Source organism: Mesoplodon mirus (assembly GCF_964341445.2).
Source record: "Mesoplodon mirus genome assembly, chromosome: 16".
NCBI classification, from domain to species: domain Eukaryota; kingdom Metazoa; phylum Chordata; class Mammalia; order Artiodactyla; family Ziphiidae; genus Mesoplodon; species Mesoplodon mirus.
In genome coordinates, this window is record NC_138992.1 from 71095508 (window position 1) to 71118829 (window position 23322).

The following is a 23322-nucleotide window of genomic DNA, read 5'->3' on the forward strand; positions in this document are numbered from 1 at the left end:
TCCTTTACCTTCATTAGCCATTAATTGCCCTCCACCTCAGACACTAATCTTTCAACCCTTGGCAGTAGTTATCTGAATGATTCTGATAATACCTAAACTTAAGTAAGTTTTCAAGGACTTGTATAGCACAAATTAAAATAAACATAACCACAAAGAACTAAAAATGTATATCCTACCTATTACCTGGCCGTTACCCAAGGGCACCTACTCAATTGCTGCCACAGATCTGGTACTTCTCTGGGTACCATGGAAGGTCCAGGGAAGAGGACGACTGCGGTAGTTCCTACTGCTGCTGAACGAGAACAATTTAGTTGGGAGAATCTCAGTACGAGGGCTTACATTTCGGTTGCAGATGCAGGAAAAGTAACTCTCTGCCCTGGCTGACAGAGGGATAGTGTGTGCAGGGCAGGACCAAGGCAGGTCTAGCTGTGGGCTATGGACACTGGGCTATGAGGGCCTTCACAACCAATGAGGGGGAATACAGACAAAGGGGAACACGGAGTAATACTTTGTTTTTATTATGGTTTAACAGTTTTTAAGGCAAAATACTGAAAACTAATCTACAACAGAATAACATTTCAATTATTTCCTTGTGTAACATGCTGCCACCTGGTGGCAAGATAAAAATTACAGCATCTGTTAGGTAAGAATTCAAAATAAATTGAAGTGTCTTCGTTTTATTTCAACATCTTGAATAGATGCTAAAGAGCAAAGTACCCTGTAAAATAAGGGAGTCTTTGGTTCTCTCTAGAACTGGGAGACAGAGAACTAGGATGCTGTTTAATTTTCTTCTCCATTGCTAATCAAGGCTATGGACATTCCAGGTGTCCATCTGCCAAAGCTTACACTAGCCAATATTTTTACCAAATATTTACTATGGGTCAGTCACTATACTAAGTGACTTACACAGGTTCTCGATATTTCTGAAAAGAAGTTCAAAATATGTGTAACAACGGGGAAATTAATCTTGCGGGTTGAAGCCGTACCTCCAAGTTTGCTAGCAGAACGGCCAAGGGGAGGCTCTGAGCAGGCGGTCGGGGTCAGAGCCCAGCGCCTCCTCTTACCACACGTGTCGCTTGGACCTGCTGCTCAGCCTCTCTGTAAAAGGAGGGCAGCCGTGGCGGCTACTCCAGACCGGCTGGCTCGCAGGCGGCCTCGGCACGCGTCCGCCCTCGGCACCACGGGGCGTCGGCGCACACCAGCGCGGAACGAGACGGGAAGCGGGCACTCGGGAGCAGCCTCCTCAGCGAATTACAACACCCTGATTAGACAGAACTAAGCATCAAAAGGTAAGTCAGCAACACGTAATGTGTACGGTGCGCCGAAAGAAGAAAATGTATTGAGATGAGACTTCGGTATTATGCAGACAGGAAAGTCCTGAGAAAAGAACATCAGACGAGAAGCAAGACAGGCCGTTTACACATGAAGCTTCGTCGAATTTCGTGACGGAAAATATTCTGGTTGGACCTGCGTTAGCTTCCGGAGAGCCTTCCCACACGCCGAGCCCGACGCGATGGCTTCAAGCTGCGTTCACGGACACCCCGCGGGGGCCACCATTTCCTCCTCCTCCCCCTCCTCTTCCGCGGCATCCCCTATTCCAAAGTAGAGCTGTTCTGCTCTTCTTTCTTTCATCCAGTTTCCTGTGTTTCATTAGAAGAAAGAGGGCTGCTGCTAAATCTACTGACCTGTCATAACTCTCACTGTACAGACGGCACTGGGCTGCCAAGGAGAAGCGACTTGCCCAAGACCGGGCAGAACTGTAGCAGAAGCAGGGTTAGCAGGATTAATGTTCTGCCCACGTTTATCGTCTCTTTATTAGGATCACTTATCTTTAACCCAACTCAATGGAATTTTCATTTATTTTGCTTATGCTGCCACGAAAATTGAACATAAAAAGCACACAATTATCATATCCTCTTAAAAACCTTCTAGCTAGCTAGAAATTACTGTGGATTGCTAGGATTATTCTTGGAAGTACAAAATATTTGTGTTACTTGTAACACGCAGATATGTTTAATTCCTTAGTAATTTAGTTCTTCCATTCAACAAGCATTTACTGAGTGCCTGATTTGTACCAGGCACAGAGCATATATACTCAGTTATATACTTGGGTACATGAATGCCTTTGACCTCAAGGATGTGGGAGTACTACAGGACAGATGCAAATCCAAAATTGGCACACAGCACGAAAACTTCCACAACAGCCGTTTAGAAGGGTAACGTGGCATGACCACGTCTGCTGGTAAAAAACTGTCAAGAGAGAGAAAGCCCCATGAATGAAGGCTTGAAGGAAAGTCAGCTCCCACTCATTTATTAGGAAAGTTAAGGGGAGGAAAGACTAGTCTGGACAGAGAGGCAGCTTTTAAGCTCAGTTACAGTGGAAGCTGGGGACAGGGAGCCATGTGAGATGAGGGTAGACAGGGGGCCCAACAGACCTCAAGGAACCTTGAAAAGGTAGGAAGCAGGCTGGGGACAAAATCAGAGGGTGGTTTAGAGGAGGAATTCTCAGGAGGAGGGTTGGCAACAGGAAGGCCAGGAGGAGTTGAGAACTATAATCAAGGTAAGAAATGAAGCCTGACAAAACAGTGGCAACCAGAATGGAAGGCAAAGATCAAACTTAATATCTCCTTTGGGGAAATGAACAGCACTCAGTAAAGAACAGGGTGATGGTAAGATGTTTAAGGGTGACTCCATTTTTGGCCTAAGTGGCTGAGGTGGAAGGGTATGCCGTGAATTGAGAGAAATAAAAAAGGAAGAAAATCAGGTTTCAAGGAGGGAATGAAGAGTTTACTTTCGACACACGGAAGGATCTCTAATGCTGATGGGAAAGTCTTGGTAGCTGGTCATCTATATAGTTGTGTAAGTGCATAACATGCACACAACAGCAAGGTTTTCTTCAGAAATGTTCAGCCACCCTGGTTTAGAAGTAGAGAAATTGGACGAAACTTTCAAAGTTAGTTTGGTTTGGATCATCCCTGAAGTTCCCTAGGGTGATGGCCAAACGAGCAGCAGAGAAGCCGACGCCAGTCCGCAAAGCCTTCCAATCTGTGGAAGGGAGTGGTAAATATTTATTACACTAAGCTCCCCTCAAGGTATGCTGGAAGCTTGGTAAGGTCAGGTCAGATTTTCAGTGAAAAGCCCTGTGGTACCCACGACACCGAGAACAGGGTTGAGGGGTAACAAAGCTTTCAGTTCACAGCCACATTCCAGCTCTACAGAAACATCTGTTCCACCACTTACAACACAGCCCAAGGCAAGGAAGATGTCCCCTCAACCCAAATTCTGTCTGTAGATCTCAAGTAGCAGGACAGGACGCAAGTATTCACAAGGTGCCTTGAAACTGGTCTTAGTCACTAAAGTCTTACTGTCAGGTGTTTTCCCCGTCCCACCCCGACACAGAAACCCACTGACCCTGTCAGGTTAGATGTCTTGGCAGCTTACTACAGTGTCTTTGGGTTAGGTGGCTGTATTTTCAGCTATCAGCTTGGCTATATCTTTAGTGCTTTAGCAGCTAAGTAAGCCAGGAATTTTCCAGCCCTGATTTTTCAACAGTTTAAGATATTTTTAATTACTAAACTTTTGCCTCAAAAAATTTTGATGTTTATATATTTTTCTGGTTTCACATAAATTTCCAATCTTAATTTTAAGTAAAATTGATGAATATTAGGGAAAAATCACCCATCAAATAAATGGCTAAGACATTGAGAATATGTGGCAGTGACAACTGTTTGACAAACAATATGTTTATTTCACACCACAATCACCTTTGGGTCCTAAAGGAAATATAATACTGTTTAAGTTTTGGTAATGTACAACTCTGAGGAAATGAAATTTTAATTTAGAGGGAATAAACAGAGAAAAACAAGGAAGGAATCACAGAAGTAAATATATCACTTCTAGAATATTCGGACACCTTTAAAAAGTTGACCTGCGGCCTTTGGGAAGGGGTACTTTCCCTAGCCTGCCATATTATTCCTGGGTTATTCCTGGGTCTAAAGAACCTCTTTCAAACCACAAAGACCCTAGGAGACTACTGGAGGGGGCTCCCAATCAAAGGAGAAGCCAACCTATTCACCTGTGTTTTTCAAAACTCATAGGTTTTAGAATGCTTAGGGCAAAGAAGGTTTCGGACAGAATTCCACCTACAAGTTAACAAGTGGGACCAAAGCATAAGCTGATTAAAGACTGCGGGGAGAGGAGTAAGGTTAAAGTAATTAAATAAATACATAACCATCCGAACAATTATCTACTGTGTGGGGAGAAACTGTGCTAGGCGCTGGGGATGCCGAGATGAAAAGACAGCCTATGTTTTCAAGGAACTCTGTCCTCATGTTGAGCCAATGTGAAAAACAAGGGTCACGACAGAGTCATGAGAGAGTGCGAAGATAATAAACCCATGACACAGGAATGACTAAGTACAGAGAAAGGAGCACATAAGAGTGGTGAAGGGGGCAGGGAGGGTGTGCCACGTGTCACGCATTCCAAGAGGAGGAATCAGACTCACTATACATCCTTGAAGGATCAGGTCGGAAGGAGGGCATTTCTAGTGTGGAGAATACTTTCTGCGGAAGCAGGTCAGGAGCCCTGCCCTGTGGACGCGCTCTCTAGTTTAACAAGGAGAAGAGAGGGGAGGACTGGCAAATAAAGGGACCTGTCTTCCAAGCTAAGGAGTTTGATGCAGAAGCTGTGAGGAACCACCTCAGGATTTTATTTTTTTTTATTTTATTTATTTATTTTATTTATTTATTTATTTTTTAAGACATGTCTATATTAATGAAACCAACAAGCTTAAGCTAAGGATTTTAATAAAGCTGGAGAGTGACATTCAATTTTCATTTTTAGAAAGATCTTATAGGCAACAGCGTAGAGGCCTGAAAAATGAACACAGGGAGTCCAATCACAGAAGAGGACAATTTGGAGAGATATTTAACAGGCAGAAATAATAATACACACATGGAAAGCAATACATATTGACTGAAGAAATGAGTGTAAAGGGATAGGGAAGGGGGTTGCTTTAGGATACACGACAGTGCACATCTGCAGACTAGAGCAGAGAAGGGCTATCAGTTCAGTCTGAATGTGTTAAACCGGAGGGTCTGAGACCCACTCATGCAGAGCTGTCCAAGTAGAGCTGGACACACAGCCTAAGAAGGGTATTCATGGATTTAGGTGACATTTCAACATGGAAGAAGGAGATGGTAAAGGAGTCTGGAAGGCGAGAGAGCACAAATAAAGATGAGACCATGATATCGTGGAGCTAAGACAGAAGAGTAGTCAAAAGTATCACATACCCCCCAGGGACTGTTCAAGAGAAGAAGAGAAAAGCATTTGTTAGGGGAGGCAACTAGGAGGTCTAGGGTGACCTTGGCCATGATGGAGGAAGTCAGACTGTGAACCGAGGTGTGAAATCCAATGAGGAAACAGAGGTAGATCTTACTAGAAGCTAGAAGAGAACATATCCAGGAGAACAGGGACTGATAGGGTTTGTTTTTAAGACGGTTGAAACCTGATTATGTAATTATATGCTGAGAGCCAAGAATCAGTAAAGGAGAGGATGAAGATGATGAGAAGGTCTGAAGAAATCATGAATCTGAGGAGCAGGGGAAGGACAGCACTTGGCTGGACCGTCTCGTTCACTCACAGCCTCTCCGCTCCCCAGAGGGAGCCCGGGTCGCGGTACTGACACCACCTGAGAGCAAGCTGCAAATGCAGACCTTCAGGCTGCACCCCAGACCTACCGAATCGTAAGCTGCATTTTAACAGGATTCCTAGGTGAAGTGAATACACATTAATGTTTGAGAAGCACTGTTCTAAATACAACTGATTTGGAAAAAAATATTCTTACAAGATATTCTGAGCTTAAGAAGAAAGTAGCCTCCACTTCCCCCACTGCAACCTCTATGTTACCATGAAGAGAATTAGCAAAACTAAAGGACGTCAATCCTTTGGCTATTACACACCCTCCACCCCAATTCCACTGGGGCGGGGGTGGGGGTGGGAATGGCTAAATCACACTTGGAAAACTCTAGGTTAAATAAAAGCCAACAAATTTCTTAACAGTGGGTTTTCAGAATAGGAATAACACACTACTATTGTGAATTCTGGTTTCCTGAAAGGGGGTAGACTCCAGCTCCTCCTAAGCTCACCTGACCACGGAACCCTCTGCAGAAGCGATCATTTTAATTCATGCTCCTCAGAGAAGGGCAGGCTAACCTTCAGCGCTGCTGTTCTCCCCCGTGTGGCAGACAGAAGGGGAACGGATGGGGAACCCGGAACACCTGGGTTTGAGTCCTCACTACGTATGTGAAAGAACTCTGACAATATGCCATACAAACACACAGCCACATTATTATTTCAGGGACCTGACACATTTTAATCATTTGAAAATACTTCTGAAAGCAACCTTCCACTTATGAGACACTCTTCTAAATGCTGCAAGCAAGATCACCAGATTCCAGTGACTGGAGGAGCGTCCCTTCATATCAACTCCTCAGTGTGTCACAGGACAGACCACGGAGGTCAGATCTTCCTGGAACCCTGCAGACTAGGACACTAAATGAAGTTGTGGTTCTGGAATGAACTGCCAGAGGGTGGCAGCTGAGGAGGCATGTAGCCAATGGGAAGCCAGGGCAGTCACCAGGCAGCATGATATCTTGATGTCCTCAATAACCTTTAAGTCTCAGTTGAAAATGGAAGTCAAACTAATATTCAAAAATATTTACTGCTGGTCACATGGTCGATTCTTATTTCCTTATCAGCAAAATCTTCAGCAAAATGGAGGTCAAAATAATCGTTTTTTTTCTTTTTGTCCACCAGAGGTAAAAGAGCCTAAACCTCATTTTCTTAATATAAGATGTGATGACACTATAAATGCACTGTATATTCAGCATGAACATTACTTGAATAAATGGTAGACAACTAAATATATGGGTTCCCCCCCATATGCTATGCACTCAAATATATGTGTATAGCATCCAAATATTAAGTTTAAAAATCAGTAATGGGAACTGAAAATGTAAAGAATGTGTTCTGGTCTCCTATTCTATGGGAATACCACATAGGCGAGAATATTTTGGTTGCAGTTGGCTTTTTAATTTCGTTGACACTTAGGAGATGAATTCTGGGGTGTACCTCTACTATCACATTTAAACGTGCATTTCTTCAGCAAATAGCAAAAAGGATGAATGATAATTGCATGTTTGGAGCAACCCCAAGTTGTATAAAACTGACTAGAATCCACTTCATAGGAAGGGTGAATTCTCTTATTATAACTTGTAACTTGGAAATTATAATTTACAGTTTGGAAACAAATATACTTAAACATAATACTTATGTACCACAGTAGTTTGCTAATACAGAGAGGTTTTATGTGGAGAGAGCTTTCTATGTTTGTATGTATATAAAAAAGTGCTTCTTTGTGTGTACATGGCCTGTGTGTGGTGTTAATCTTATACATGATTTTATAAATATAAAATGATACCCATAGTAGATCTATCTGAGAAATTCTTACCTCTGTAAGTATCTAGTTTAGGCAGACTAGGGTATCATTTTATTTTTATGCTCTTTATAAAATAATTTGAAAAAAATCCTGGAAGCATAGTCTTGGTGCCATTTTCCATTTATCATCCCAGCTGAAGACCAGCAGCATAAATCCAGGTAAGAGCAGAACAGTCGGCACACGAGAGGCTGCCGTTAACAGAAAACCATGAGTCCGAAAAACTATAAGTAGAGCAGTGCTGAACGATGTTGCCAGTGGGGCCCTGAACCGGAAAAGAGAAGGACATCAGTGTGGTTTAGAAATATAAGGAGCTTGGATCCAGCTGTCAACATCATCAGCAAGACGATGAAACAGTTGAGGATTCTCACTGTAGAATTCACAGGTCACAGCCAGCCCGTAAAACAGAAGTGGGACCCTTCGTAACAGGGCTTTCTAGTCTTCACTCTCTCCCCCAGGTTGTCATTGAAATGAAGCTTTTTTAGATCAAAATATACACCATCCTACCTACTACTAAATGAATAAAGAGGATTCATGTATTATGCTAAGTTGTTGGTGCTTCACTTCATTGATTTTAATTATATCCTGTTATTTTAGCTCAGCGTTACTGACATTTTGGACTCGGTAATTCTCTTTTGTGGACAGCTATCCTGTGCATTTTTCTCTAACACCACTTTGATCCTTCCCCTCAACAGATCCTTCGTGGACGAAATCATTATGCTGAGTAAATCAGTGCATCCAGAGATTAACAGTAAACCTATTTCCAGCAACAACGCAACAAATGCTGGAAAAATGGTGCTATCTTATGCTGCAAATTGTCCAATTGCTTACAGGGAAATACAAGAGTTAAACTTCATGGTCTCGACTTGCATTAGGTAACTGGACCTTGGTTAAAATACAAAAATAGTCCACAGCACAACAGGAAAAGGAAACAGGTCTAGTTCTAAACTGAAAGGAATCATCAGGGTACCAGTTAGGCTTAATCTTAATGAATGATCACACAGTTTTAAATTTCTAAAAAGAACCCTTAGTCAGATGGTCCATAATCAGGACACTGGCATTTGTATAAATCATTCTATCTTTAAACATAATTATGTTTAAATAATTTATATTTAAAAATGGCTTTTAAGAAAGTTTTTTTCTTTAATACCGGAGTTCTCTAACTTCTCTACACATGAGAGCCAAGGATTGGCTAGGAATCAAGTACTTTTTAAAGATTATACAGAAGAGGACACTGACCTTCTGTGAGCTGCCCAAACACCAACCACCACTCTTACTAGCTGACCAGGATGCACTCAGGATACCTGCCTTACTTTTTTAACTCCTCACATGATCAGCTCTCCCAGAGGGTCCTCAAGTTCAGGCAGTAAGCTGAGGATAAACTCTTGTCTGAGTCCATAGCCCAAGTTTCTACCCACTGTGCTAAACGGCCTCTCCCATGGAGGATGGCATAGTTAGGCAAATCCAAGTCCTTAGAAAGCAAAAACAGAAGGTATAGCACTTAGAACAAACATCTTTGAAATGAATTACTATTTTCTCCAACCCCAAGTCTAAGTCACTAACTGATCAAGAATCTAAAGACCCTGTAAAACTAATGTATTTATTGCTTGTTTTCAGGATGATTCCTCTTTGGATCTAATTCTAGTAGGCTAACTCTTGCTTAAATCCCAGAGAGCGTATACTGTAATTTTATGAGCTGAATAGTTTCCCACTGAGGCCTCAGCTCTCCTGCTGCAGGAGCCGGTGCTGACTGCTGTGACAAGGAGGGTGTCGGACAGATGCTGGCTTAGTTCTCCTTCCTTTCCTTCTCAAAGTAGAAAGAACAGGTTTTGTTAGTCTTCCCTGACCTCGAAGAAAGAAACTAAGTACCTGTTTTCCAACATCAATTGCTGAATGAAAAAAAAAAGGGGGGGGGGGTGCTATTCAGACTTGATATCAGATATTATTAAGGAATTACTGCTAAGTTTGTTAGGTATAATAATGGTATGATGGACATTTTTTTTTTTAAATTACTGCTACTGAAATTTGTAGGTAAAATATTTCTGGAATTTGCTTTAAAAACAGGCCACATAATAAAATAATATCATTAAAATGTCAAAATGGTGGTAACTTCTGAAGCCAGATGATGCATATGTGGGTTTACTTTTAAAAATGGTGACACTATTTAAACTGATTTAAAATAGCAGCTTCATCAATCTTACTGTGAGGCTACCAAAATGCTTTAATACAGGGGATGTAAAAAAAACCTAAACTAATGGATAAATGTGTACTGTCATATAAATGCTCTTTACTTAATGATGAACTTAATTATTGTAAAGTCTGACATGCATAGAGGTCATCAATGAACTCTTTTTAAAAAAAAGAATACTAGTGCAAAACATCTAATATTTAGCCCATTTTTGGAGTTCTTCCTTTAGTTACTTTGTACAACTCATCATTATCTTCCAACCAGGTCTTTTTTATTCCATATAGCCTAGCTGTCTTTTTTATGAAGATTAGTGTAATTTCATGTTCTGCTTCTTCTGAGAAATCGTATGAAGGATGTCTATGCATAATAAAAATCACAACAGTAACTCTATTATTTGTTAGGCATACGCTAAACATACATTTAGCATGGAGGGAACTGGTTGTATAAAAATTTGCTCTGTGTAAGAATGTGACAGACTCATGAAAGAGCCATACTTAACAAATAATGACAATAATTTGAAAAACAAATCCTGGGATCTTCATGAATTAAAAAAAATCACTTAAGCCTTTATAATTATATTCCATTTTCTCACATTAGTATTTCATTACAATTGTGAGGTTTTGTAATCCTTAATTTTTATTTTTTTAATTGCCATTGTGATCTTAAAGAACAGGTTAAATTTAATTAATTTAAGTTGCTTGTATGTGGTTATTACTATTATGTTTTGATCAAACTTTCTGAGATAATTACAGACTGACGTTCAGGTGTAAGATAATACAGAGAGATCCTGTGTGACTTTCACCTTGTTTCCCTCAGTGGTGGTATCTTGGAAACATAATACATTGTTACAACCAAAATAATGAAAAGGGATACAGACATTTCAGTTTTCAGGGATCCCTCACGCTGTCTTTTTATAACCATACCACCTCCTCTTCCACCCTGACACCCTGGCTCAACACTGGCAATGACTAATCTGTTCTCCATTTCTCTAATTTTGTCATTTCAACCAAGTCATATAAATGGAATCACACAATGTGCAACCTTTTGGGACTGATTTTACTCATTAAGCATACTTTTCTGGAGATTCATCCAGGTTGCTGCATGTAACAACTGTTTGTTCTTTTTTAATGCTGAGTAGTATTCCATGGTGTGGATGTACTATACACTTTGTCTAACTATTCATCCGTTGAAGGACATTTGGGTTGTTTCCAGTGCTTGGTTATCATGAATAAAGCTGCTATGAACATCTGTGTATGGGTTTTTGTGTGAACATGTCTTCATTTCTCTCGGATAAATGCCCAGGGGTGCAATTGCTAGGTCATATGATAGCTGCACATCCAGTTTTTAAAGAAACTGCCAAACTGTTTTCCAAAGTGGCTGTATCAATTTAACATTCCCACCAGCAATGTATGAATGACCTAGTTTCTCCACATGCCTGCTAGCATTTGGTGTTGTCACTATGTTTCATTTCAGTGTGTAGTGATACCTCATGGAGGTCTTAATTTGCATTTCTCTAATGGCTAGTGATGCTGAGTATCTTTTCAAGTGCTTATCTGTCATTTATATATGCTCTTTGATGAAATGTCTTGTCATGTCTTCTGACCATCTTCTAATTGGACTATCTGGTTTTTTTACTATTGAGTTTTGAGAGTTCTTTATTTTAGATACTAGCGGTCCTTTGTCGGATATTTGGTTTGTAAATACTTTCTCCCAGTCTGTAGGTTGTCTTTTCATCCTCTTACCAGGCTTATTCATAGAGTAAAAGTTTTTAAAGACTAATTTATCAACTTTTCCTTTTATGGATCATGCTTTTAGTGACAAGCATGCCTACTGCTAGAATCAAAAGATCTTCTCCTGTTTTTTTTCCACAAAAGATAAATAGGTAAAACATTTTACATTTAATTCCATGATCAGTTTTGAGTTAGTTTTTGTATAAGGTGTGAGACTTCGGTCCTTTCTTTTCTTTTTTTTTTTTTTTTCCCCCGTACGCGGGCCTCTCACTGTTGTGGCCTCTCCCGTTGCGGAGCACAGGCTCCGGATGCACAGGCTCAGCGGCCATGGCTCACGGGCCCAGCCGCTCCGCGGCATATGGGATCCTCCCAGACCGGGGCATGAACCCGTATCCCCTGCATAGGCAGGCGGACTCTCAACCACTGCGCCACCAGGGAGGCCCGGTCCTTTCTTTTTTTTGCTTATGAATGTCCAATTGCTACAGCACCATTTTTGAAATGGCTATCTTACCCTGTGAATTGTTTTTGCATCTTTGTTAAAAAGCAGTTGGGCACATTTGTGGGTTCTCCATTTGGTTCCACTGATGTTTCTCTCCCTTCACCAATATCACACAGTCTTGACAACTACAGCTACGTTAAGACTTGAAATCCAATAGAGTGATTCTTCCTACATTATTCTTCTTTTTCAAAGTTGTTTTAGCTATTCTAGTTCCTCTGCCTTTCAGTATGTATTTTATAATAATATTGTCAGATTATCTACAAAAAAATCTTACTGGAATTTTGTTTGATAAGAGTTGGGTTAAACCTGTATATCAATTTCTGAAAAAGTGACATCTTTACTAGGTTGAGAATTCCAAACAATGAACATAGTGTATGTCTCTCCATTTATTTAGATCTTCTTTACTTTCTTTCATCAGCATTTTGTAGTTTTCAGCATACATGTCTTATACCTATCATTTTTAGATTTATACCTAGGTATTTCATTTTCTTTTTGTGTGATTATAGATGGCACTGTATTTTAAATTTTGGTGTTCATTGTGAGTATATAGAAATACAGTAGATTTTTTATATATGTCTTGTAAAAATCCTGTAAACTTGCTGAACTCACTTATTAGCTCTAGTTTATTTATTTTGCAAATTCCTTGGGATTCCTACAGAGACAATCATGTCATCCACAAATATAAACAGTTTTATGTCTTCCTTTTTGAGTTGTATGCCTTTATTTCATGCCTTTATATCATGAGAATAGCTATCCTTGCTTTGTTCCTGATCTAAGGGGTAAAGCATTCAGCCTTTCACCACTAAGTATAATGTTAGTTGTAGGTTTTTTTGTAGATGCTCTTTAACAAGCTGAGGAAGTTCTCCTCAATTCCTTTTTTTTTTCTTTTTGAGGGTTTTTAAACACGACTGGTGTTGGATTTTGTCACATGCATTTTCTGCACTGACTGCTATGATGTGATTTTTCTTCTTTATCCTATTAAAATGGTAGATTATACTGAACCAGCTCTGTATCCCTGGAATAAATTCCTTTTGGCCATGATGTATATATTATACATATGCACATGTATATGATTTCATATATTGTTGAAATTCTACTTGCTGATATTTTGTTGAGAACTTCTTTCATATATTAATAAATGTTATCAGTCTGTACCCCCCGTTTTTTTTTTCCTTTGGTTTTGGCATCAGGGCAATATTAGCTTCTTAAAATAAATAAGGAAATGTTCTACCTCTTCCATTTTCTGGAAAAGATAGTGTAGAATTGGTGTCCATTCTTTCTTTAAATGTTTGGTAGAATCCTCCAGTGAAACCATCTGAACCTAGATATTTCTTTTTGGAAAACTTTTAAATTACTAATTCAATCTCCTTAATAGTTATAGGGCTGTTCAAATACTCTACTTCATACTAGGAGAGCTACAGTAGTTTGTGCTGAGTTTGTGTTCTTTTTGTCCATTTCATCTAAGTTACCATATTCATGTATTATTCCTTTGATGTCTGCAGGATCTATAGTTATAACTTCTGTTTTGTTCCTGATATTGGCAAAATCTGTACCTTCTCTCTTTGCTTCCTTGTCGGTCTTGCTATATTATTTACTTAAAAAAAAAAAAACAGCCTTTAAAAATTTCCTCTATTGTCTTCCTGTTTTTGATTTCACTGATTTCTGCTCTTATCTTTATTATTTTCTTCCTTCTAGTTGCTTTGGGTTCTTGAGATAGGAGCTAAGGTTCTTGATCTGAAACTTTTCCCTTTTCTAACGCATGTGGTTAATGCTATAAATCTCCCTGTCTGCACTGCATTACGTGTTTCCCACAAATTCTGATATGTTTACTTTTCAATGTATTTTTAAAATTTCCTTTGAGACTTCCCCTTCGACACACACATTATTTAGAAGTGTACTATTCAGTTTCCAAGTCTCTGAAGAATTTTCCAGTTACCTGTTATTGATAATCAGAACCAAAAGAACTGAGAGGAGAAACAAATCCATAATTATAGGTGGAGACGATGACTGATTTCTAGTTTAATTCCATTGGCTCTACTGGTTTTTGCTTCATACACCTTGCAGCTCTGTAGTCCGGTGCACATAAATTTAGGATTGCTATTATCTCCCTGGTGGACTCTTCTTTCATTATTATATAATGTCCCACTCTGTCGACTTTATCTGGTATTAAGACAGCCACTCCTGCTTTCTTTTGATTAGTGTTTGTGTCATATGTATTTTCCCATCATTTTATTTTCAAACCGCCTGTATCATTATATTTGAAGTCAGTTTCCTGTAGACACCATGTAGATGGGTCATATTTTTTAATCCTCTCTGCCAAGCTCTGTCTTTTGATTGGTGTATTTGAGTCATTTATATTCCAGGTAATTATTGCTACGTGAAGGTTTAAGGATGCCACTTTATTTTTGTTTGCTATTTTTTTCTTTTTCCTGCCTTTCTGAGGGTTAACTGAACGTTTTTTAGCATTCTACATTGATTTATCTACTGTTTTTTAGTGTGCCTCTTTGTGTGTTTTTTAGTAGTTGCTCTGAGTATTGCATTATACATACATACATACATACATACATACATACATACATACATACATACATGACGTATCATAGTCTGCAAGTGTTGCCAGTTTACCAAGTCAGGTGAAGTATAAAAACCGTACATCCCTTGATGTCCCTTTCTCCAGCGTGGTTTTATTTCCTATATATACACTGAAAACCACATCAGACATTAGAGTTTTGCTTCAATTGTCAAATGTAATTTACAAGACTTAAAAGTTTTAAGAAAAAAGTCTATTGTGATTATTCATACTTCTGGTTACTGGTGTTCCCTCTTAAAAGGTTCTTTCTTTTATCATTTCATTTGTTAGATAATTTCTTTAGCCATTCGTTTATGGTGGATCTGCTACTGATAAATTCTTGCTTTGCTTCCATCTGAGAATGTCTTGATTTCCCTTCACTCCTGAGATATTTTTGTTGGTTCTAGTATTGTGGACTGAAAGTTTTTTTCCAGCTCTTGAGAAATGTGCTCTTTCCTTCCAGCCTCCATGGTTTCTGACAGAATTCTGCTGTCATTCCAGCTGGTAAGGAATTGTTTTTCACTGCTTTCAAGATTTTTTCTTTGTCTTTAGCTTTCAGAGATTTGACTGTGGACAGAAGCTTGTCTTGGTGTGGATTTTTAAGGTTTATCCTGTTTGGAGCTGGCTCAGATTACTGAATCTGTACGTTTATATCTTCTGCCACATTTGGGAAGTTTTCAGTCATGACTCCTTTGAGAACTTTTTCAGAGCCATCTTCTTTCTCCTCTCCTCCTAGGAGTCTGACAATACAATGTTAGAGCTTTCGTTATAGCCCCCCAGATTCCCGAGGCACTGTTCATTTTTTTCCTGCTCTATTTCTCTCTGTAGTTTAAACTGAGTAGTTTCTGTTGTTCTACCATCCAGTTCACTATTTCTCTCCTCTGTCCCCATCACTCTGTTGTTGATTCCATCCACTGAGTTTTACACTTGTTGTTATATTTTTCAGTTCTAAAATTTCTATCTTGTTCTTCTTTTTATCTTGTAGTTATTTTGCTGAGACTATTTTTCATTTGTTTGAAGCATGCTCCTAAAATTGTTTGTTGAGGCATTTTTATGATGGTTGCCTAAAAAATCTTTGTCAGATAATTCTAACAGCTCTGTCATCTTGCTGTTGGCATCTATTAATTTTTTTTTTTTCATTCAATTTGAGGTCTTCCTACTTCTAGGTATGGTGAGTTTCTACTGGAACTTGGACATTTTGGGTACTGTGTTATGAGACTCAGGATCTTATTTAAACCTATGCTTTAGCTGGCTTCCTCTGACACAACTCCTACAGGGAAATGAGGAGCATGGAAAAACCTCATTATAGCCAGCTGACGGTAGAAGCAGTACCATAATTTCCTTTGTGATGTTTGGCCGTAGTAGAATATTTTCTCTAAAAGCTTTCTGTCTGGACTTCCCTGGTGGCGCAGTGGTTATGAATCCACCTGCCAATGCAGGGGACATGGGTTCGAGCCCTGGTCCGGGAAGATCCCATATGCCACAAAGCAACTAAGCTCGTGCGCCACAACTACTGAGTCTGCGCTCTAGAACCCGCGAGCCACAACTACTGAGCCCACGTGCCACAACTACTGAAGCCCGTGCGCCTACAGCCTGTGCTCTGCAACAAGAGAAGCCACCGCAATGAGAAGCCCCCGCACCATGACAAAGAGTAGCCCATGCTCACCGCAACTAGAGAAAGCACATGTGCAGCAATGAAGACCCAACACAGCCAAAAGTAAATAGAGTTAAAAAAAAAGATTATTTCTTAATATCCTTGGCTTCTGAGAGGCAAATTAATTTACATGATTAAGTAAAGTACTGTTCTCTCATGAGTATGGGAAATTCCTGCCTGATTAAATTTAAACAATTATTTTTATTATTAACCAAGGATACAGAATTTTTGTAATAAATGCTGCCAAAACATTAATGAAATATATTTTATTTAAATGTTCAGCCAAACTGACAATAGTAACCTGCTACTTACACATAAACACCTACTGTTACTTGTTAAAAATAAGAAAAATGAACACAAACGCATTAGAGTCAAAACTAGAAATTTAGAATTACTTTCCAGTAGTGGCTGCCTTGTCATCTAACTTCACAGTATGGTTCTTTCATAAAATACAGACAATTCTGGCTTTAAGGTTCTCAAAATCAACAAGAAAATCCATTGTTAATTATCAGTAAGGATATGTTTCAGATGTCTTGAAACCCCCATAACACGTTGGCCCTTATGGTTTCAAATCCAACACCTCTAATAAAGGAGTGCTTCATGGAAACAGGCAGCTTTATATGTCTATTTTAAGTCAAACAAGAGGACAGAATGGATTTCTCTCCGGGTTAGCTGTGTGAAGTAAAACATTATTCTTGGATGTTATCAAGATGTAATCAATTTGCAACACAGGTAAAGCATTAGTTGGAGCCTGTAAGAAGAGTATTAAGGACAATCACAGAGCACCTCATCCAGTATAGATGAGTATACTATCTTACCTAAGAATTCTTCGGTGAAAATACGAATGCTGTTGAACTACTGTAGTCAATTTTTGGGTTCAACGGTTAATCAGACATGCTCCGAGTATTATTCCTAATAAGTATTTACTCATTGTTCACTATGTTGAAGGCAAAGTGCTAGTTGTGGCCTGTGACCCCATCCTCTGCTATCCTTAGGACAAGTGCTTCTCCAATCATTTGTTTTCTAGAATCCCCTCCTGCCGCTGCTTTTAAGATTCTTACCCAGAAGGTGGAAACTCCAGCATTACTCTGGGCAAACTACATATTTTCTTATTCTCATTTCTGCTTTTTATGAAATAGAGTGTAGTAATACATTTACCTAAGAGAGGATTAACTGTCTATTCCTGTATGTATAATAAATAAATACCATATCCACATACACACAGCACAGAAGAACATGGTGTGTTCACAAAACTTTCATAGTTCAGGTTGATCAATGGAAATAACTGATACTACAAGTTTTATTTATTAACTATGTCAGAATTCCCATGCTTTGTATAATGTTACATTGCAATAATATAATACTTTCCCTACTTAAGCAGAAGTGGATACAAATAGCTACAAATGTTTAGTGTCTTGAAACATTTCCAAATTTCATTAGTGTCCTTTTTTTTCCCTCTCAAGAAACATAAAAATGATTTTAAGGAAAGTATATACAAAGATCTGTGAAAGCATTTTGGCTTCAAGTGAAGGCTCAGAATATAATTGAAGAGCCTGATATAAGATGAACATTACAAGGCATTTCAAAGGAAAGAAATTTTCTACATTACAAGCTTCAAGGACTATCTGTGACTAAAAAGCTTACAGGGGATAATCAACAAATGAATATTAAGGTATATAAAAAGTTTCTATTAAGAAGATAAAACATTTTAAAAAGGCCTCTTACTTACCTCTTCTACATTAGAAGCAGTCTTAGCCGAAGTTTCCATGAAGATAAGTCCATGTTCTCGTGCAAAAGCTTCACCTTCTTCTTTTTTTACTTCTCTTCTAGATTCTAAATCACTAAACATGGGAAAGAAAGGGCCAAGTTATGAAACAACATAGTACAATGAGAGACATCTGTGGAAACTGTACTGTAAGATTCAAAGTTGTGCTGACCATTCTCTCAATTAATTTTCGACACATTAATCAACTTCATTATTCAGTGTATTATGAGAGTCAAAAAGAGCACACTGCTTAGCTTCAAAGAATTAACAATCCAACTAAAGAAAGATTCTAAGTTAGAGCCCTAGAATGCTAAAACTAGAGAAACCCAAAGGGAACATCTAGCCCAAACCCTACCTTTGAGTTAAGTGGGTTCCCAAAGAAGGGAACCATCTTACTCAACGTAACAATTTGAGAGAGCAAAATTACAGTAGTCCCCTCATCCTTTAGCCAGACTGACTGAGTTTCTATGAATGTGATAAAAATAAGTCCCACAATTTTCAGAAACTATAGGAAATTGCTTAATAAAATTCAAAGCAGTATAGAAACATTAATTAGTTTTTAATCTCAGTTAATTCCCAATAGAACTGTTCATGGAAGAAGAGAGAGAGAGAAACAAAAGTCTAAGCTAGAAATTTTGGACAAAAGTATGGTATTCATTTTTATCATACTGAAATTGTATTAGTTAAGGTAGGGGTAAAAAGCAGAAGTCTCCTCTTCAAGTGTGTTTTATTGTAAAAAAATTTAAACTTGGCTTCCCTGGTGGCGCAGTGGTTGAGAGTCCGCCTGCCGATGCAGGGGACACGGGTTCGTGCCCCGGTCCGGGAGGATCCCGCATGCCGCGGAGCGGTTGGGCCCGTGAGCCATGGCCGCTGAGCCTGCGCGTCCGGAGCCTGTGCTCCGCAACGCGAGAGGCCACAACAGTGAGAGGCCCGCGTACCGCAAAAAAAAAAAAAAAAATTTAAACTTTACTATTACAAATTTATGTGCCCAGAAGAGGATGGAGAAAAATATCCATGTACTTCCACCTAGCCTTGACATATATTATTTTGACAGATTTGTATCAGATTTCCTTTCAGTTGAGAAATAAAATCAATAGTTACAAGTTGACTGTGCTATGAAATACTAGGAGTAAAACGAGAACATAAAAAGCAGGCAAACTCAGTTTGCAGATATTAAAGCATGACTGGACGAGGATAATTTATCCAACTGTAATCTGGGGGCTTCCTGTGTGCCAAGCCCTATCCTGGATCTGGGGACAGACCACTCAACAAAACAGACATAGTACCAACCCCCTGCCCACAGGTGGAGCTTATGTTCTAGCAGGCGTAAACAATGGGGGAGGGGGGGACACTAGCAACAGTGACACGGTAACGTGCTCCTGAAATTCAGTCCCCTTATCTGACAATCATTCTTAAAGGAAAATTAGCTTTGAGGTACACAAAATCTTAAGAAAATACTTTCCCTTAACTGCCCTTTATCCCATTTTATGCATATGCCACATTTTATTTAAACAAACTCTTATTTGGAGATATTTAAAGTTACTCCCAGTTTTCCCCTACCAGTATCGCTGATGATGCCTGCATTTGGCAAAGTTATCTTAACAAAGAGGGTTAAGGATGTGTACATTTAAGGGATTGTTGGAAAAAAAGAAAGCGGCACTTCAGTATTCTGTATTTCTGTTTTATCACTCTTCGTTTCCTCAGTTTTCCAGGTGTAAAATCATATTGTTGTCTTTGACTTTTCACTCCATTAATCCCATTTAAATTGCTTTTACTACTTAAATATCTTTCTTTCCTAAACCATTCTCTTAATTTATGCTTTTTTGTTTAGGGTATTCTAATCCCTTGACTATTAAAAACTTTCATCCTTGCAGACTCTGTGTCCTATTTCTTGTATAACCAATTTCAAATGCCACAGTTAAGAAAAATCCATGTCATATCTGTCATTCTGACTAGGTCACTGTCTTTCTCAAACCCCTCCACTGGCTCCCTACTGTTTAATTCACCTAACTCAAAAATTGTTTATTCCCTGTTTCCATGTCTACCCCAATTCACCTCATCTAATAATAATCCCCTCATTTATCTCTGTTTCCATTCACTCTTTGCATGTCATAATTCTTTCTTCCCTTCTCCTAGTTTCTCCCCTAAAATGTCTTTCCACACCTACTGTATCCTAATGATGAGAGCTACCCATCTACAATCATTAGAAACATCTGTTGTACGTACTATACTTTGCCCTTTCTTTTCACAACTGAACTATGGGCAGCAACCAAGTTTAAGCCACCAGTAAGCTGCCAGCCACCTCGTTTCAGACGTAAGGAAAACACCGGTAAGACAAAACTATGAAAGTTCTCTTTATTCTTCAAATATTCTCTTATTATTTCACACATCATCATTGAATGCTAGTATGAATACTTCCATATTACAAAGACTAAAGCTTCCCTCCGATAGCCTTATTCTTAAAAGGATTTTGGTATCTGTGGGGAATCCAATCCCCCATGGATGTGGAAGGACAACTGTATGTTCTCTTAACAGCAAACCTCAATTAAAATAACACTTAAAAAAATCTAATCTATGCAGTATAATATTTATTTGTTACATTACTTTTTTAAAATAGTTTTACTGCAATATAATTGACATAAAAAACTGCACATTTAATATAAAATTTGATGAGCTTCACATGTATACCTGGTGAAGCCATCAGTCTCCCAAAAGTTTCCTCATTCCCCACTGTAATCCATCCTTTCCTTCCCCTGTACCCTAGTCAACTAATGATCTGTTTTCTGCTACTAGAGAATAGTCTGCATTTTGTGGGGTTTTATATTAATGGAATCATATAGTATGTTTTCTTTTTTGTCTGTTTTTTTTTTTCGCACTCAGCATAATTATTTTGAGATTCATCCACTTTGCTGCATATATCAATAGCTCACTCCTCTTTATCACTGAGTGTATTCCATTGTACGGCTGTATCACAATTTATCCATTCACCTGTCAATTGAATTTTGGGTTGTTTCCAGTTTGGCGCTATTGCAAATAAAGCCACTATGAGAGTCTGTGTATAATTTTTTGTGTAAAGCATGTTATTCTTGGGTAATTACCTAGGAGTGAAGTGGCTAGGTGGTATGGCAAATGTACGTTTATTTTCTAAAGAAACCACCAAATTGTTTTGCAAAATGGGTGTAGCATTTTACATTTCCACCAGCAGTGTGAGAGTTTCAGTTCCTCAAGATCCTTGCTAATACTTGGTAAGTTAATCTTTCCTATTTAAGTGATGTTTGACAAAACCAGAAACCCTAAGATTTTATATGCTTTTTTCTAGAATATTTTTTATATTTTTAGCTCTTGTATTTAGGTCTGTAATCCATTTCCAGTTAATTTTTGTATATGGTGTGAGGTAAGGGTTAAGGTAAATTTTTTTGCACATGGCTATTCAATTGTTCCAGCACCATTTGATGAAAACATTACCCCTTCCCCCACTGAACCTTGGCATCTTTGTCAAAAAAATTAATCGACAGGACTTTCCTGGTGGCGCAGTGGTTAAGAATCCGCCTGCCAATGCAGGGGACACGGGTTTGAGCCCTGGTCCGGGAAGATCCCACATGCCGCAGAGCAACTAAGCCCGTGAGCCACAACTACTGAGCCTGCACTCTAGAGCCTGCAAGGCACAACTACTGAGCCCTCGTGCCACAACTACTGAAGCCCTCATGCCTAGAGCCTGTGCTCCGCAACAAGAGAAGCCACGGCAATGAGAAGCCTGCACACCGCAATGAAGAGTAGCCCCCCCTGCTTGCCGCAACTAGAGAAAGCCGTCATGCAGCAACGAAGACCCAATGCAGCCATAAATCAATCAATCAATCAATCAATAAAGAAAGAAAGAAAGAAATTTAAAAATACTAGTTTTAATTGTTACCACTGTAATTTTCTACTAAACTAGTGAAAACTTTCCTATACTCTTGAAAGTTTATAGAAACTATGGTCAAGGAACTGTTTTCCCATGTACTATCATTTTAAATGTAGAGCACAGGGACTTTCACTGCAAATAATGATCCCTAGATATATAAAGTAAAATAAGATTGAAAAAACAACATTAGCACGACACTAATATGTAAGTCTTAGAGGTAAGCTTAAAAGTACTAACGTGATATCTACTAAACAATATTAAAAGTGTTTCAGGCCTTTAAGTAGAAATACACCTGATTAATCTATGTATATTAAGTCATATTATACACATTAAGTCATGAAGAAGGGAAAAAAATATTTTTCTGAGTTCTGCACAGATCCTTATTTATACTGCCAAGTATTTTTGATAATACTGAACAGTGACCTAACCACCAAACGTATCAGTGGGTTTTATTTTAAATTACTAATCAGATAAAACTACTTAAGAGTATTCTTTGAAGTATAGCTTCCAACAAAAACTATTTCAAATAATAATTTCCAGTAAAGCTTATTATCTGCATTAAAAAAAACAAAAGAAACATCTTAGTATCTTAAAATTTTTATAATTTAAGAAATCAATAACTTACATTTTGGACAACGTACAAGACAGGCACTTTAACAGTTACCACATAAACAGTTACCATATAACAGCTATCCAGTCTTCATTATGTAAAAAAGCTTTAAAAGAGTCTTTTTACCTTTTATTTCCAATAAGCATAATGACCATGTTGGAATTGGAATGCTGGCGGGCATCTTCTAACCAGGTTGTCAAGTGGTTGAATGTGTCTCTTCTAAACATAAATGATAATTTGATTACTGTTTTCAAAGTATTTCCCCTAGTGGTGTACAATGAACAGTATACATTCCATTAAAGATAATTATTTTTAGCCATGTCCAAGTAGGAAACAGATTTTAAGTACAGTATCTGGAGTCAGAGCTCACTGACTATAGTTCAGTTTAGAAATTAAATGTAACCTCACTTTAAGAAATTCCAATGTATAAATATCATTACTAAATTGATCAACTTGGGGTGCTTATTAATATAAGAGAATAACTTAGTTACAGATTTCTGTAGTAAATTTAAAGTTAATTCAAGATACATAAGTTTTAAAGGCAGATAGCCAGGACATAAAGGCAAAGCTATACTTTTATTACTGATAATCATATTTATTTAGAAAAATTCTCTGCACTGACCACTGAACCAAAAAATTTCCACGTTCTCACCTTGTAATATCATACACTAGTAAAGCCCCTGCTGCACCTCTGTAATATGACCTTGTGATGGAACGAAAGGACTCTTGCCCTGCCTGTGAGGAGAGAAGAAAAGGTTGATAGTTTCCTTTAACAAACTGTCCCCTACATTTTCTTATTACTCATATGTAGAATATGGACAGGTAGGGAATGAGTGCATAAAGGAAAAGAATAAATCCTAACTTCACCAGTCTTAGGAAAAAGTCACATAATACTACTACTGCTCAAGTCA

The 23322-nt window shown here is 38.5% G+C and overlaps 1 protein-coding gene across 1 annotated transcript in view; it reads right to left on the reverse strand.

The window, feature by feature from the left end:
* The window catches only part of RAB2A (RAB2A, member RAS oncogene family), a 75551-nt gene that overhangs the window by 7750 nt on the left and 44479 nt on the right, over nucleotides 1–23322 (reverse strand). The window contains exons 4-6 of the mRNA XM_082601754.1: nucleotides 23064–23146; nucleotides 22538–22630; nucleotides 17865–17976 (exon numbers count right to left, since the gene is read on the reverse strand). Of these exons, the coding sequence (XP_082457880.1) occupies nucleotides 17865–17976; nucleotides 22538–22630; nucleotides 23064–23146 (288 nt within the window). The remainder of the gene's footprint in view (nucleotides 1–17864; nucleotides 17977–22537; nucleotides 22631–23063; nucleotides 23147–23322) is intronic.